We start from the raw sequence: 11,246 nt of genomic DNA, 5'->3' as shown, positions 1-11,246 counted from the left end.
CACCATCAGGACATAACCCAAGCCAATTCATTTGAAAAAAGAACATTTTTTTCTACTTTGTAGCATTATTTCACCGGATTGGAATGAACCGTGCCAAAGCAGAAGGAACCGTTAAGGTCAAACATACTGTAATACATTATCTGATAAAACTACAATACAATACGTGGAAAAGCCCGAATAAATGAACGATTTTGTAAGTGTGGTGACGTCACCAAACGTCACATTAAAAAAATCACTTTTCAAATCGTTTTTTGTGTGATATACTTAATGGGCATTCTAAGAATAAATACAAACATTTTGGAAAAGGATTTAAAAGTTGGAGTATTAGAAAATATTTTTCACTTTCAATCGTTGGGCTCCCAAAAAAATCACGTGACACATTAGCAGATTCAGCACTTTAGCCTTTTTTTTTTTTTTTTTTTTTTTACAAACGGTTCCGTTTTTAAATGACTTCAGGCAGGAGACTTGTTGGAAAAAAATGCCCAAATAATACTTTATCAAGGCTAAATGTAGAAACATGGCTTTTCCCGAACAAAAAAAAAAAGACGAATAAGCAAATTGGGAGAAAAAAACGTTTCCAGAAAAAAATAAATTTCCGGTTACGTAACGTAACGCAGTTTGTGGCTGTGCTTAGTCGCCTCGACGGGCCGTCACACATGCAAATAATTGTCCCGAATGCCGTCCAACTGTGACCGCTGTGTCATTGATGTTTGACCGTAACGGTCTTTTCGGGACAAGGAAGCGTTCCCAAGGTACTAAAGTCAATTTTTGCCACTCATTTTAAGTTAAAAAAGGTGTTTGGACAGCGTTTGTTGTAGTGTTTTCGATGTCGCTTATGTGAAGCCATAGCGTTGTCCAGGAGTTAAAAACAAGCTAGCCTTCTTTCAGCATCTGTTACGCCACAGCGCTGTCCAGGAGTTAAAAACAAGCTGGCCTTCTTTTAGCATCTGTTACGAATCTGCAAGGGCGAACTACAACCATTCTGACATTTGTCAGAACAAATCCCGCTAACCAATTAATTGGCCAACGAATGTTAAATATACATAGAATATAACGATAACAATAAAGATATGAATTATAGTCAGAACTTTGAAATGTGTATTTGATTTATTTTATTGACTTATTTTTTTTTTACAAAACTATTTCCTTTCGTGTTTGATCATCTTTACAACAGAGAGAAAGAAAATGGCGGATCTTTTGACTTTTTTTCTGTGTAGTAAATGTTTGAATTGGATTTACCTTTATTAGTTTCGCAGTGGTGACATTTACATTTCACAGCAGCAAAAGTTATGAAAGGGAAAGAAAGAAGTAGGAAAACAAAATACAGGAGCTGCTGAAAAGGCAGCGACTCGCGGCGGCATCTTGATGTCATTGAAGCTATTGGCTAACTATTAGCGGATGAGATTGCCACAAAACAGTTCTGAATTCATTGTGCTGCTTTCTATTATGGTCTATTATTATTTTATTATGCAGGTTTGCCTGATTTACGGTGGTTAATATTTTGTCGATTTGTATATATATATATGAAGTATTATATATACATAGTACACTAGCTATCTAGCTGGCTATCTATTAACTATCTGGCTGGCTAGCTAGCTAGATAGCTTTCGATCTATTTGACTTAGGTTGAGTGAACGCTGGCGTGTATGGCTGCCGCTGCTCTCCCACAGAACAACTGAACCTGCGACTGTAAAGTGACCTTGTGAGTTTTTAAAGGTGCTTCTAAATGAAATGTATTATTTTGATTATTATTATTATTATTATTATTATTATTATTATTATTATTATTATTATTATTATTATTATACAGCTATCTAGCTGGCTACTTAGCTGGCAATCTATTAGCTGTCTAACTAGCTATCTATCTCGCTAGCTATCTATTAGCTATATGGCTAGCTGGCTATCTATTAGCTATCTCTTAGCTAGTTAGCTAGCTTTCTTTCTATTAACTGTCTGGCTAGCTAGCAATCTATTAGCTATCTGGCTAGCTGGTTATTTATTAGCTATCTCTTAGCTAGCTGGCTACCTTTCTATCTATTAGCTTTCTCTTAGCTAGTTAGCTAGCTAGATTTCTATCTATTTGAGTTAGTTCCGGGTTGAGTGAACGCTGGCGCGTGTGGCTCACCCACAGAAAAACTTATCCTGCTTATAAATGACATTTATTATTATTATTATTATTATTATTATTATTATTATTATTATATAGCTATCTAGCTGGCTACTTAGCTAGCAATCTATTAGCTATATGGCTAGCTGGCTATCTATCAGCTATCTCTTAGCTAGCTGGCTAGCTTTGTTACTATTTACTGTCTGGCTAGCTAGCTATCTATTAGCTATCTGGCTATCTATTAGGTATCTCTTAGCTAGCTAGCTTTCTATCTATTAGCTGTCTCTTAGCTAGTTCGCTAGGTGGATTTCACACACGTTTCGCCTTACACACTCTGTCTGGGGACCAATTAAGTTCGTACGCCAAGGTATCACTGTGTTCCACTGGCTTAAAATCGCCATATAGCGTCAATCCATATGTACTGTATACAGTATATTTAAAAAAAAATCATAATTGTAATTTTAAAGGAACAAAAACAATCATGACGCCATTGCCTTGGTTTTCACTCCATATTTATTGCGATAACTTTAAACAGTTTAAACGTTATTAATGTCGCTTACAAAGTATGACACCGAAGAAAAAAAAAATCCAACTTCTGAAGTTGATTATCAAAACATCCATCATCTGGATGCACGTTGTAGCACTTTGACCATGTTTGGACCACAATTATTATTATTTTCTTTATTATAAATAATTGAGATGAAGGTTCGTTCGTCTGTGTAAGCTCTTAGTCGTACAGGAGTGGTCCATCGATGAAAAGGTTTCTTCAGCCGTGTCGGACGTTTCGCTTCTCAACCAAGAGGCTTCGTCAGCTAACTAAAATTTGCTGGTAGTTTTGGCCCTATTTATATATAAGATTGGTAGGGAGATCTATCTATCTATCTATCTATCTATCTATCTGTCTGTCTGTCTGTCTGTCTGTCTGTCTGTCTGTCTGTCTGTCTGTCTGTCTGTCTGTCTGTCTCTATCTATCTATCTATCTATCTATCTATCTATCTATCTATCTATCTATCTATCTATCTATCTATCTATCTATCTATCTATCTATCCTACCTATCTATCTACCTACCTACCTACCTACCTACCTACCTACCTGTCTGTCCTGTCTATCTACCTATCTATCTATCTATCTATCTATCTATCTATCTATCTATCTATCTATCTATCTATCTATCTATCTATCTATCTATCTATCTATCTATCTATCTATCTATCTATCTATCTATCTATCTATCTATCTATCTATCTATCTATCTACCTCTACCTACCTACCTACCTACCTACCTACCTACCTACCTATCTATCTATCTATCTATCTATCTATCTATCTATCTATCTATCTATCTATCTATCTATCTATCTATCTATCTACCTACCTACCTACCTATCTACCTATATACATATAGGGCCAAAACTCCCAGCAAATTCTCGTTAGCTGACGAAGCCTCTCAGATGAGAAGCGATATATAGATTGTTAAGGGGGGGGGGGGGGGGTTGGAAAATTCACAGTAAATTTTCATCACATTTGCAAAAAAAATTCCCATGGAGTAATTTGGCTAATACACCAAAATGGAAACTGTAGGATTAGGAAAGTAATTGATTGGAAATCAAGTTAAGCATTTTTGTTACTTGGCCCGAAACAGATTTTGACAATTGCGATAAATATATTTTCTGCGTTCCCTTCAACGTGTCTTGCTCGCTTGGTTGAAAATCCAATTACTTCGGACGCAGATATAAGTAGCTTTGCGGGTATTTATGTGAGGCGATTGCAACATACTTAGACGGGTATTACTGATCTATACTCTCCATGTCACCGAACCTAAAAAAAATCACATTTTACAAATTATGGACGCAACTTGTCCGTAGGTGTCGGTTGTCCTTTAATCAGTACTAAAAAGTCATTGGAAGGACACGGGTGGGGGAAAAAAAACCCACCCATGTGAGTGTTTTGTCAGTGTGGTGCTGTTGCAGCTGTCCAGATTCCTCCGGAGGGGGGTAAGAGGGGTTGGGATGAGGAGGGGGAGGGACAAGACTTCCTCACGCAGGCCTCTCCAAAACACACACATAGTCTCCTTGAACTCTCCAGTTAGCTTGCTAACCAGATCCACTTAACACAGTCACGCTAAGGTGAGGCTGGCTCCGCCATCTTGAATCCTCCCAATTTTTCACATGGGATTTACAGTCAGGGTGTCGGGAGGATTAGTGTGCCGATAAAAGGGGGGCAATCAGCTTGACTGCTACTCAACAAGTTAACTTGGAGAAGAGGCGCCCCACTATTTGAAACATTCCAACACTCCTTGTGAGGGTCTCTGTGTCCCGCTTGATTTAAAAAAAAAAAAACAGTCGGAGTGAAGCTCGCCGCCAAGTCGGCCATGTTCCAGCTGTTGTGCTTCCTTTTTGCCCTCGGGCTTGACTTGCAGGCTTCTGGAAGGCAAAAAAATGCATCAAGGTTTTAATAATAATAATAATAATAATACATTTCATTTAGAAGCGCCTTTCAAAACTCTAAAGGACACTTTACAGTCGCAGGATCGGTTTTTCGGCGGGTGAGCGGCGGCAGCCACATGCAGCAGGGATCACTCAACCCGTAACTCAAATAGATCGAAAGCTAGCTAGCTAACAGGTAGCCAATAGATAGCCAGCTAGACTATTAGCTACCTACCTAGCTAGATAACCATATAGCTAATAAATAGCCAGCTACATAGCTAGATAACCAGATAGCTAATAGACAGCAAATGGATAGCAAATAGATAGCCAGCTAGGTAGATCGCTAATAGATAGCAAATATATTGCTAGCTAAATAGCAAATAGATAGCAAATGGATAGCAAATAGATAGTCAGCTAGGTAGATAGCTAATAGATACCAAATGGATAGCAGATAGCCAGCTAGGTAGATAGCTAATAGATACCAAATGGATAGCAGATAGCCAGCTAGCTAGGTAGCTGGCTAGATAGCAAATAGATAGCTAGCTAATAGATAGCAAATAGATAGCCAGCTAGGTAGATAGCTAATAGATAGCAAATGGATAGCAAATAGATAGCTAGCTAGGTAGATAGCTAGAAAATAGCTAGCAAATGTATAGAAAATAGATAGCCAGCTAGGTAGCTAGCTAGAAAATAGCTAGCAAATGGATAGAAAATAGATAGCCAGCTAGGTAGCTAGCTAGAAAATGGCTAGCAAATGGATAGAAAATAGATAGTCAGCTAGGTAGCTTGCTAATATATATAGCAAATGAATAGCAAATAAGTATCCAGCTCGGTAGTTAGCTAGAAAATAGCTAGCAAATGGATAGAAAATAGATAGCCAGCTAGGTAGCTAGCAAATGGATAGAAAATAGATAGCCAGCTAGCTAGCTTGCTAATATATATAGCAAATGAATAGCAAATAAGTAGCCAGCTCGGTAGCTAGCCAGATAGCATTTTTATAGCATAGTTATATCCTCTTTGGTCCATTTTTAGCCCATCAAATCCACGGCCGCGTTTGAATAACTCTTGCATCATGCGTTATATCGCCCATTTAACAACAGCTGAAGCTGGAACCAAGCGCTACCATGGAAAAAAAAAGGGGAAAGAAAAAACACGGCCAGCGCTTTATCGGCACCCAAGCATTGAAAAACAAAACCCGAACAAATGTGGGAATGTCGGAATTTAGAAAATCACGGGAAGCTTAAAGTATAAACGTAGAGATAAGCAATATTGTATATTTTTTTTTTTTACATTTTATCTGAACTGTTTTGTAAAGTTGCTGATAACATGCTGGTAACCCAGGGAGGTGTGCAGCCTGTCACGGCCAGCCACGGACAATGAAGGCCCTTCTCCAAGGCGCGAAGGCCTGGAGCCTCGGCCAAGTGCGACGCCGACCCGCCCAGTACAAGACCCCGAAAACAATAAAGTCTTTATTGAAGAAAAGCAGAACAAAATGGCCACCGGAGAAAAGTAAGGGATGGATTTAATTCCGAGTCTCGTTATTTTAACCTGCCTTTAACTTTCACACAGAAAGCTGTTTGCACTTTCACACAGTGAAGTGGCATTATATCGTCAGTATCTGATCATAATAATAATAATAATAAATTTCATTTATAAGCGCCTTTCAAAACTCTCATGGTCACTTTACAGTCACAGGATAAGTTTTTCTGTCGGTGAGAAGCGGCAGCCACACGCACCAGCGTTCACTCAACCCGGAAGTAACACAAATAGATAGAAAGCTAGCTAGATATTAGAGTGGAACCTCAGGAATGAACACATTTGAATTTCAAAAAGATGCAAAATGGTGTCCAGGGTAATCAAAATGCCCATTCTAAAGTACAAGGGGGGGAAGTGAAATCAAAATCGTTTTGGATAATAATAATAATAATAATTTTTCTACACACCCCCACTTGTCTAAATAAGGTATTCTGATTTTTTATTATATTTGTGGAATATGAATTTTGGGGAAATATCCCACAGTTCAATTATTATTTTTTTTCAAGATGGCGCCTGAGTAGGCATCCATAACTAGTGCTTTCAGGGGGTGGCCATTTTGTCTTGTACAGCATATGATGTCATTTTTATTTGCTTGCATCTACAAGACAAAATGGCCGTCCAGGCTAATCAAAACGGCCATTCTAAAGTATGTGTCAAAGTAAATCAAAATATTTTTGCTCAATAATGTGTTCTAAGCACGCCCACATGTCTAAGTATGATATTCTGATTTGTTATTGTGTTTGTGGAATATGAATTTAGTGTAAATATCCCACTGTTCAATTATATTTTTTCCAAGATGGCGCCCGAGAAGAAGAAATCCGTTTGCTAGTGCTCTCAGGAGGCAGCCATTTTGTCTTGTACAGCCATTTTCTGTTGACCAAGGTTCAGCTTTGTTCTGGATTTGGTCATGCGACATTCACAAGTTGAGCCGCGAGGCACTCGTGATGTCATTTTCACTTGCTAGCATGTATAAATGAAATGTATTATCCTTATTATTATTATCCTCTGACTATAAAGTGACCTTGAGAGTTTTGAAAGGCGTTTAAAAATAAAATGGATTATTATTATTATTATTATTATTATTATTATCTGCTGGATTAGCTGGCTATCTATTAGCTATCTTGAAAATCTATTAGCTGTCTATCTTGTTATCTATCTGGCTATCTAACTATTTAGCTAGCTCCTGTATCTATTAACTATATAGCTAGCTAGCTATTAGCTATCTATTAGCTATCTATTGGCTATTTATTCGCTAGATATTAGCTATCTATTCGCTAGCTAGCTTGCTATTTATTAGCGTTATTCCGGATTGAGTGAACGCTGGCGCCGCGTGTTGCTGCCGCTGCTCACCCACAGAAAAGCTTATCCCGTGACTGTAAAGTGACCTTGAGAGTTTTGAAAGGGGCTTAGAAATTAAATGTATTATTATTATTATTACATAGCTATCTAGCTGGCTACTTAGCTAGCAATCTATTAGCTGTCTGACTAGCTATCTATCTATTAGCTATATGGCTAGCTGGCTATCTAGTTAGCTAGCTTTCTTTCTATTAACTGTCTGGCTAGCTAGCTATCTATTAGCTATCTGGCGATCTATTAGCTATCTTTGAGCTAGCTAGCTAGCTTTCTATATATTAGCTGTCTCTTAGCTAGTTAGCTGGATTTCACACACTTTTCGCCTTACACACACTGTTCGTAAGCCAAGGTATCACTGTATATTGTTCCACTGACTTAAAATCGCCACATAGCGGCGATCCATATGTACTGTATATAGTATATAAAAAAAAAATCATTGTAATTTTAAAAGAACAAAAACAATCATGACGCCATTGCCTTGGTTGACGAGTACGAGGCAAAATGGCCGCCCTCTGAGATGCTAGAAAACAAATGGCTTTCTGCTTAAATCTCCAGTCGATGTCAAAACATTTGAAGTTCAGCGCCGCCCTGGTTTTTACGTGAAGTATTTATAAGATTGTAAAAACTGGATGTATGGAAAGTTACTACGATCGTCTCACCTGTACGCCTTTCATGTCGTTTTGACACCATTTTTGAAGTATCCCAGCTGCCTCATGACTTCGCTACAATAAGCCTCAACCTGGTTGATTTGTTCCACGCTCAACCTCTCCCTCCAGGCGTAAATGGCCTCTTTGGCGTCCCTGGACGAAATAAGGAAAGGCCGATCCGACGAGTAACCGCGTCCGTGGGTCATGTTGAGCGCAAAGCTCTCCAGCTCTGGCGACGTGGACAAATTAGAAAAGCGGTAGAGTTTCTGTAGCTCCTCTGCCGGGTGCAGTACCAGGTCTTCGTAACGGACCCTTTGGTAGCGGCGGCGCACCCATGGCGGCGCGTTGGTCACTAGCATCATGTCGCCTAGCCAGTTGTCGCAAATGAGCTCCATGGCGCTGGATACGTAGTTTTCGGCGCGGTTCATGCGGTTGTTGGGAACTAGTAGACGCTTGTATTTGTCGTTGTGCTTTTTGCTGCGTAGAACCTGGCGGTGGAAAACAGATTTTTAATACAGTATGTTGTTTTCTCATAATAATAATAACTCAAATCGAGAGAAAGTTAGCTAGCTAGCTAATAGATAAATAATAGATAGCTAGCCCACTAGTTAGATAGCTAATAGATAGCTAATATATAGCTAGCTAGGTAGCCAGTTAGATAGCTAGCTAGATAGCTAAATAGCCAGCCAGATAGCTAGCTTGGTAGCCAGCTAATAGATAACTAATCGATAGCTAGCTCGCGAGTCAGATAAGCTAATAGACTTGGGGTTGTCCGGAAACACATAAATCTAAATAAATGTATCAATAATTACATGTATAAATAAATACATAAATAAATAGACAAATAAACAACTAAACAAATTGATAAATAAATGAATAAATACGTAAGTAAATACATAAGTAAACAAATACATGTATAGATAACTGAATGTATAAATGAATACATAAATAAATAGACAAATATCGAAACACATTGATAAATAAATGAATAAATACATCAGTAAATACATGTATGGATAATTAAATGTATAAATAAATACATAAATAAATAGACAAATAACAAAACAAATGGATAAATAAATGAATACATACGTAAGTAAATAAATAAGTAAACAAATCCATGTATAGATAACAATGTATAAATAAATAAATACATCAATAAATAGACAAATAAATAACTAAACTAATTAATGAATAAATACATAAGTAAATAAATACATGTATAAATAACTAAATGTATAAATAAATAAATAAATGAAATGGGAAATAAATGAATAAATCGGTAAGTAAATAAATGAGTAAATAAATACATGTGTAGATAACTAAATGTATAAATAAATAAATAAATAAATAGACAAATAAATAACTAAACAAATTGATAAATGAATAAATACATCAGTAAATAAATACATGTATAGATAATTAAATGTATATAAATAAATACATAAATAGACAAATAACAAAACAAATTGATAAATAAATGAATACATACGTAAGTAAATAAATGAGTAAACAAATCCATGTATAGATAACAATGTATAAATAAATAAATACATCAATAAATAGACAAATAAATAACTAAACAAATTAATGAATAAATACATAAGTAAATAAATAAGTAAATACATACACGTATAGATAACTAAATGTATAAATAAATAAATAAATAAAATGAGAAATGGGAAATAAATGAATAAATCGGTAAGTAAATAAATACACGTGTAGATAATTAAATGTATAAATAAATAGACAAATAAATAACTAAACAAATTGATAAATAAATGAAAAAAACATGTAAGTAAATAAATAAGTAAATAAATAAATACATGAATAGATAACTAAATGAGTCAATACAAATAGAATAGATAGATAGATAGATAGATAGATAGATAGATAGATAGATAGATAGATAGATAGATAGATAGATAGATAGATAGATAGATAGATAGATAGATAGATAGATAGATAGATAGATAGATAGATAGATAGATAGATAGATAGATAGATAGATAGATAGATAGATAGATAGATAGATAGATAGATAGATAGATCACCTGGATGCTCTCCTTCACCAGCGCCTGCTTGGACTTGAGGCGAGAATTGTGCACGGCTCTCGGGTCCCTAAAAAGCTGCACGATGTTCAAGTTGACATCCGGGTCCTTCATGAGTGGCACCAAGGTACTGAGATCCAAAACGCGCACTCCCTTGATGACCACCACCGGATACTTCTTACATTCCCGTTCCAGCTCGCGAATGTCCCGCTTGGGGCATTTGGCGCAGCGGTCCTCCTGCACCAAGCCGACGCGGTGACGCTGGTGGGCGGCGCACAGTGGCTCCGAGCACACCACTTTGTTCATCTTCCATCCGAAGATAAAAGCCGTGGTGAGGTTCTGCGAGCCCGCGTACAGTTTCAACACGGAAAAATCGCAGCGGAATAAGGCGCTCAGCATGTCACGCACGGCGCCCTGCAGGCTGCCCGCGTCGCCCGGGTAGAGGGCCTGCCAGATGTGCCACATGGGCTCGTACAGGTAGAACACATCCGGATGCTGGTTAAACAACTCGCCCAGGAACGACGAGCCGGTCCTCCAGGTGGCGTGGAGGTAGATGTGAGTGCGAGGCGCGCCGAGCCCCGGTTGCTCCGTACCGTTAGCGCCGTCCACTTTGTAGCCGTGTTCCCACAGCAGCTCCACGGCATTCTTGAGGTCCGAGCACCGCGATTGCTGTTGCTGCTGTTGTTGAAGCCCGTGTTTGGCGCGCTGTATCGAGCGCTCCCCGAAGTCGAACACATAGGGGATAAGCAGGAGCAAACCCGTGTAGGCGAGGATCAGAATTAAATATTTCTTCTGGATCCTCCTCTTCATCGCGCTGGCTTACAAGCGCCGCGCTTCGGAGCTCCGCTCAAATTGTGAGTGAGCGAATGGGACCACTTGTGTGGCAAGATCAAATTCGATGGGGGGGCGAGAGGCGGGGCTAGTTGGTCGCTTCAATGTGGGCGGAAATATACAGTAAGTCAAAAACAAATTAGGTGAGTTGCAAATGTTTCTTCTTTAGTTTTATTTTTAAGTAAGGAGGAACAGACAACTGTTAAATCCATGAGACCCACGTGTAACCAATATTTATCATACAGACAAATACGTAACTACAGTGGGCGGCTGTGCCACATTCAAAATGGCGGG

At 38.1% G+C, this 11,246-nt stretch overlaps 2 protein-coding genes across 2 annotated transcripts in view; one reads left to right on the top strand and one right to left on the bottom strand.

Moving 5' to 3' along the window:
• Nucleotides 1–393: 393 nt before the first annotated feature.
• The window catches only part of tubgcp5 (tubulin gamma complex component 5), a 33,016-nt gene continuing 22,163 nt past the window's right edge, over nt 394–11,246 (top strand). Inside the window, exons 1-2 of the mRNA XM_088999850.1 lie at nt 394–752; nt 5,876–6,043. The gene's annotated coding sequence lies outside the window, so the exon portion shown is untranslated. The remainder of the gene's footprint in view (nt 753–5,875; nt 6,044–11,246) is intronic.
• Nucleotides 3,389–10,972, bottom strand: chst7 (carbohydrate sulfotransferase 7). The gene is made up of 3 exons (XM_088999852.1): nt 10,125–10,972; nt 8,083–8,558; nt 3,389–4,531 (listed from the first exon to the last, which is right to left on the bottom strand). The coding sequence occupies exons 1-2, from the start codon at nt 10,929–10,931 to the stop codon at nt 8,094–8,096; spliced, it is 1,272 nt and encodes a 423-aa protein (XP_088855978.1). The 5' UTR covers nt 10,932–10,972; the 3' UTR covers nt 3,389–4,531; nt 8,083–8,093.

This window comes from Hippocampus bargibanti, linkage group LG07, assembly GCF_051943395.1.
Source record: "Hippocampus bargibanti isolate YZ-2025 linkage group LG07, ASM5194339v1, whole genome shotgun sequence".
Lineage (NCBI taxonomy): Eukaryota > Metazoa > Chordata > Actinopteri > Syngnathiformes > Syngnathidae > Hippocampus > Hippocampus bargibanti.
The sequence above is the reverse complement of the archived record's forward strand: the minus strand, read 5'-3'. Positions and strand labels throughout refer to the sequence as shown.

Coding starts and splice junctions, on each gene's coding strand:
- chst7 (XM_088999852.1), bottom strand. CDS start 10,931: ATGAAGAGGAGGATCCAGAAGAAATATTTAATTCTGATCCTCGCCTAC. Junction 8,559..10,124: donor TGGTGAAGGAGAGCATCCAG/GTGATCTATCTA, acceptor TTCCACCGCCAG/GTTCTACGCAGCAAAAAGCA.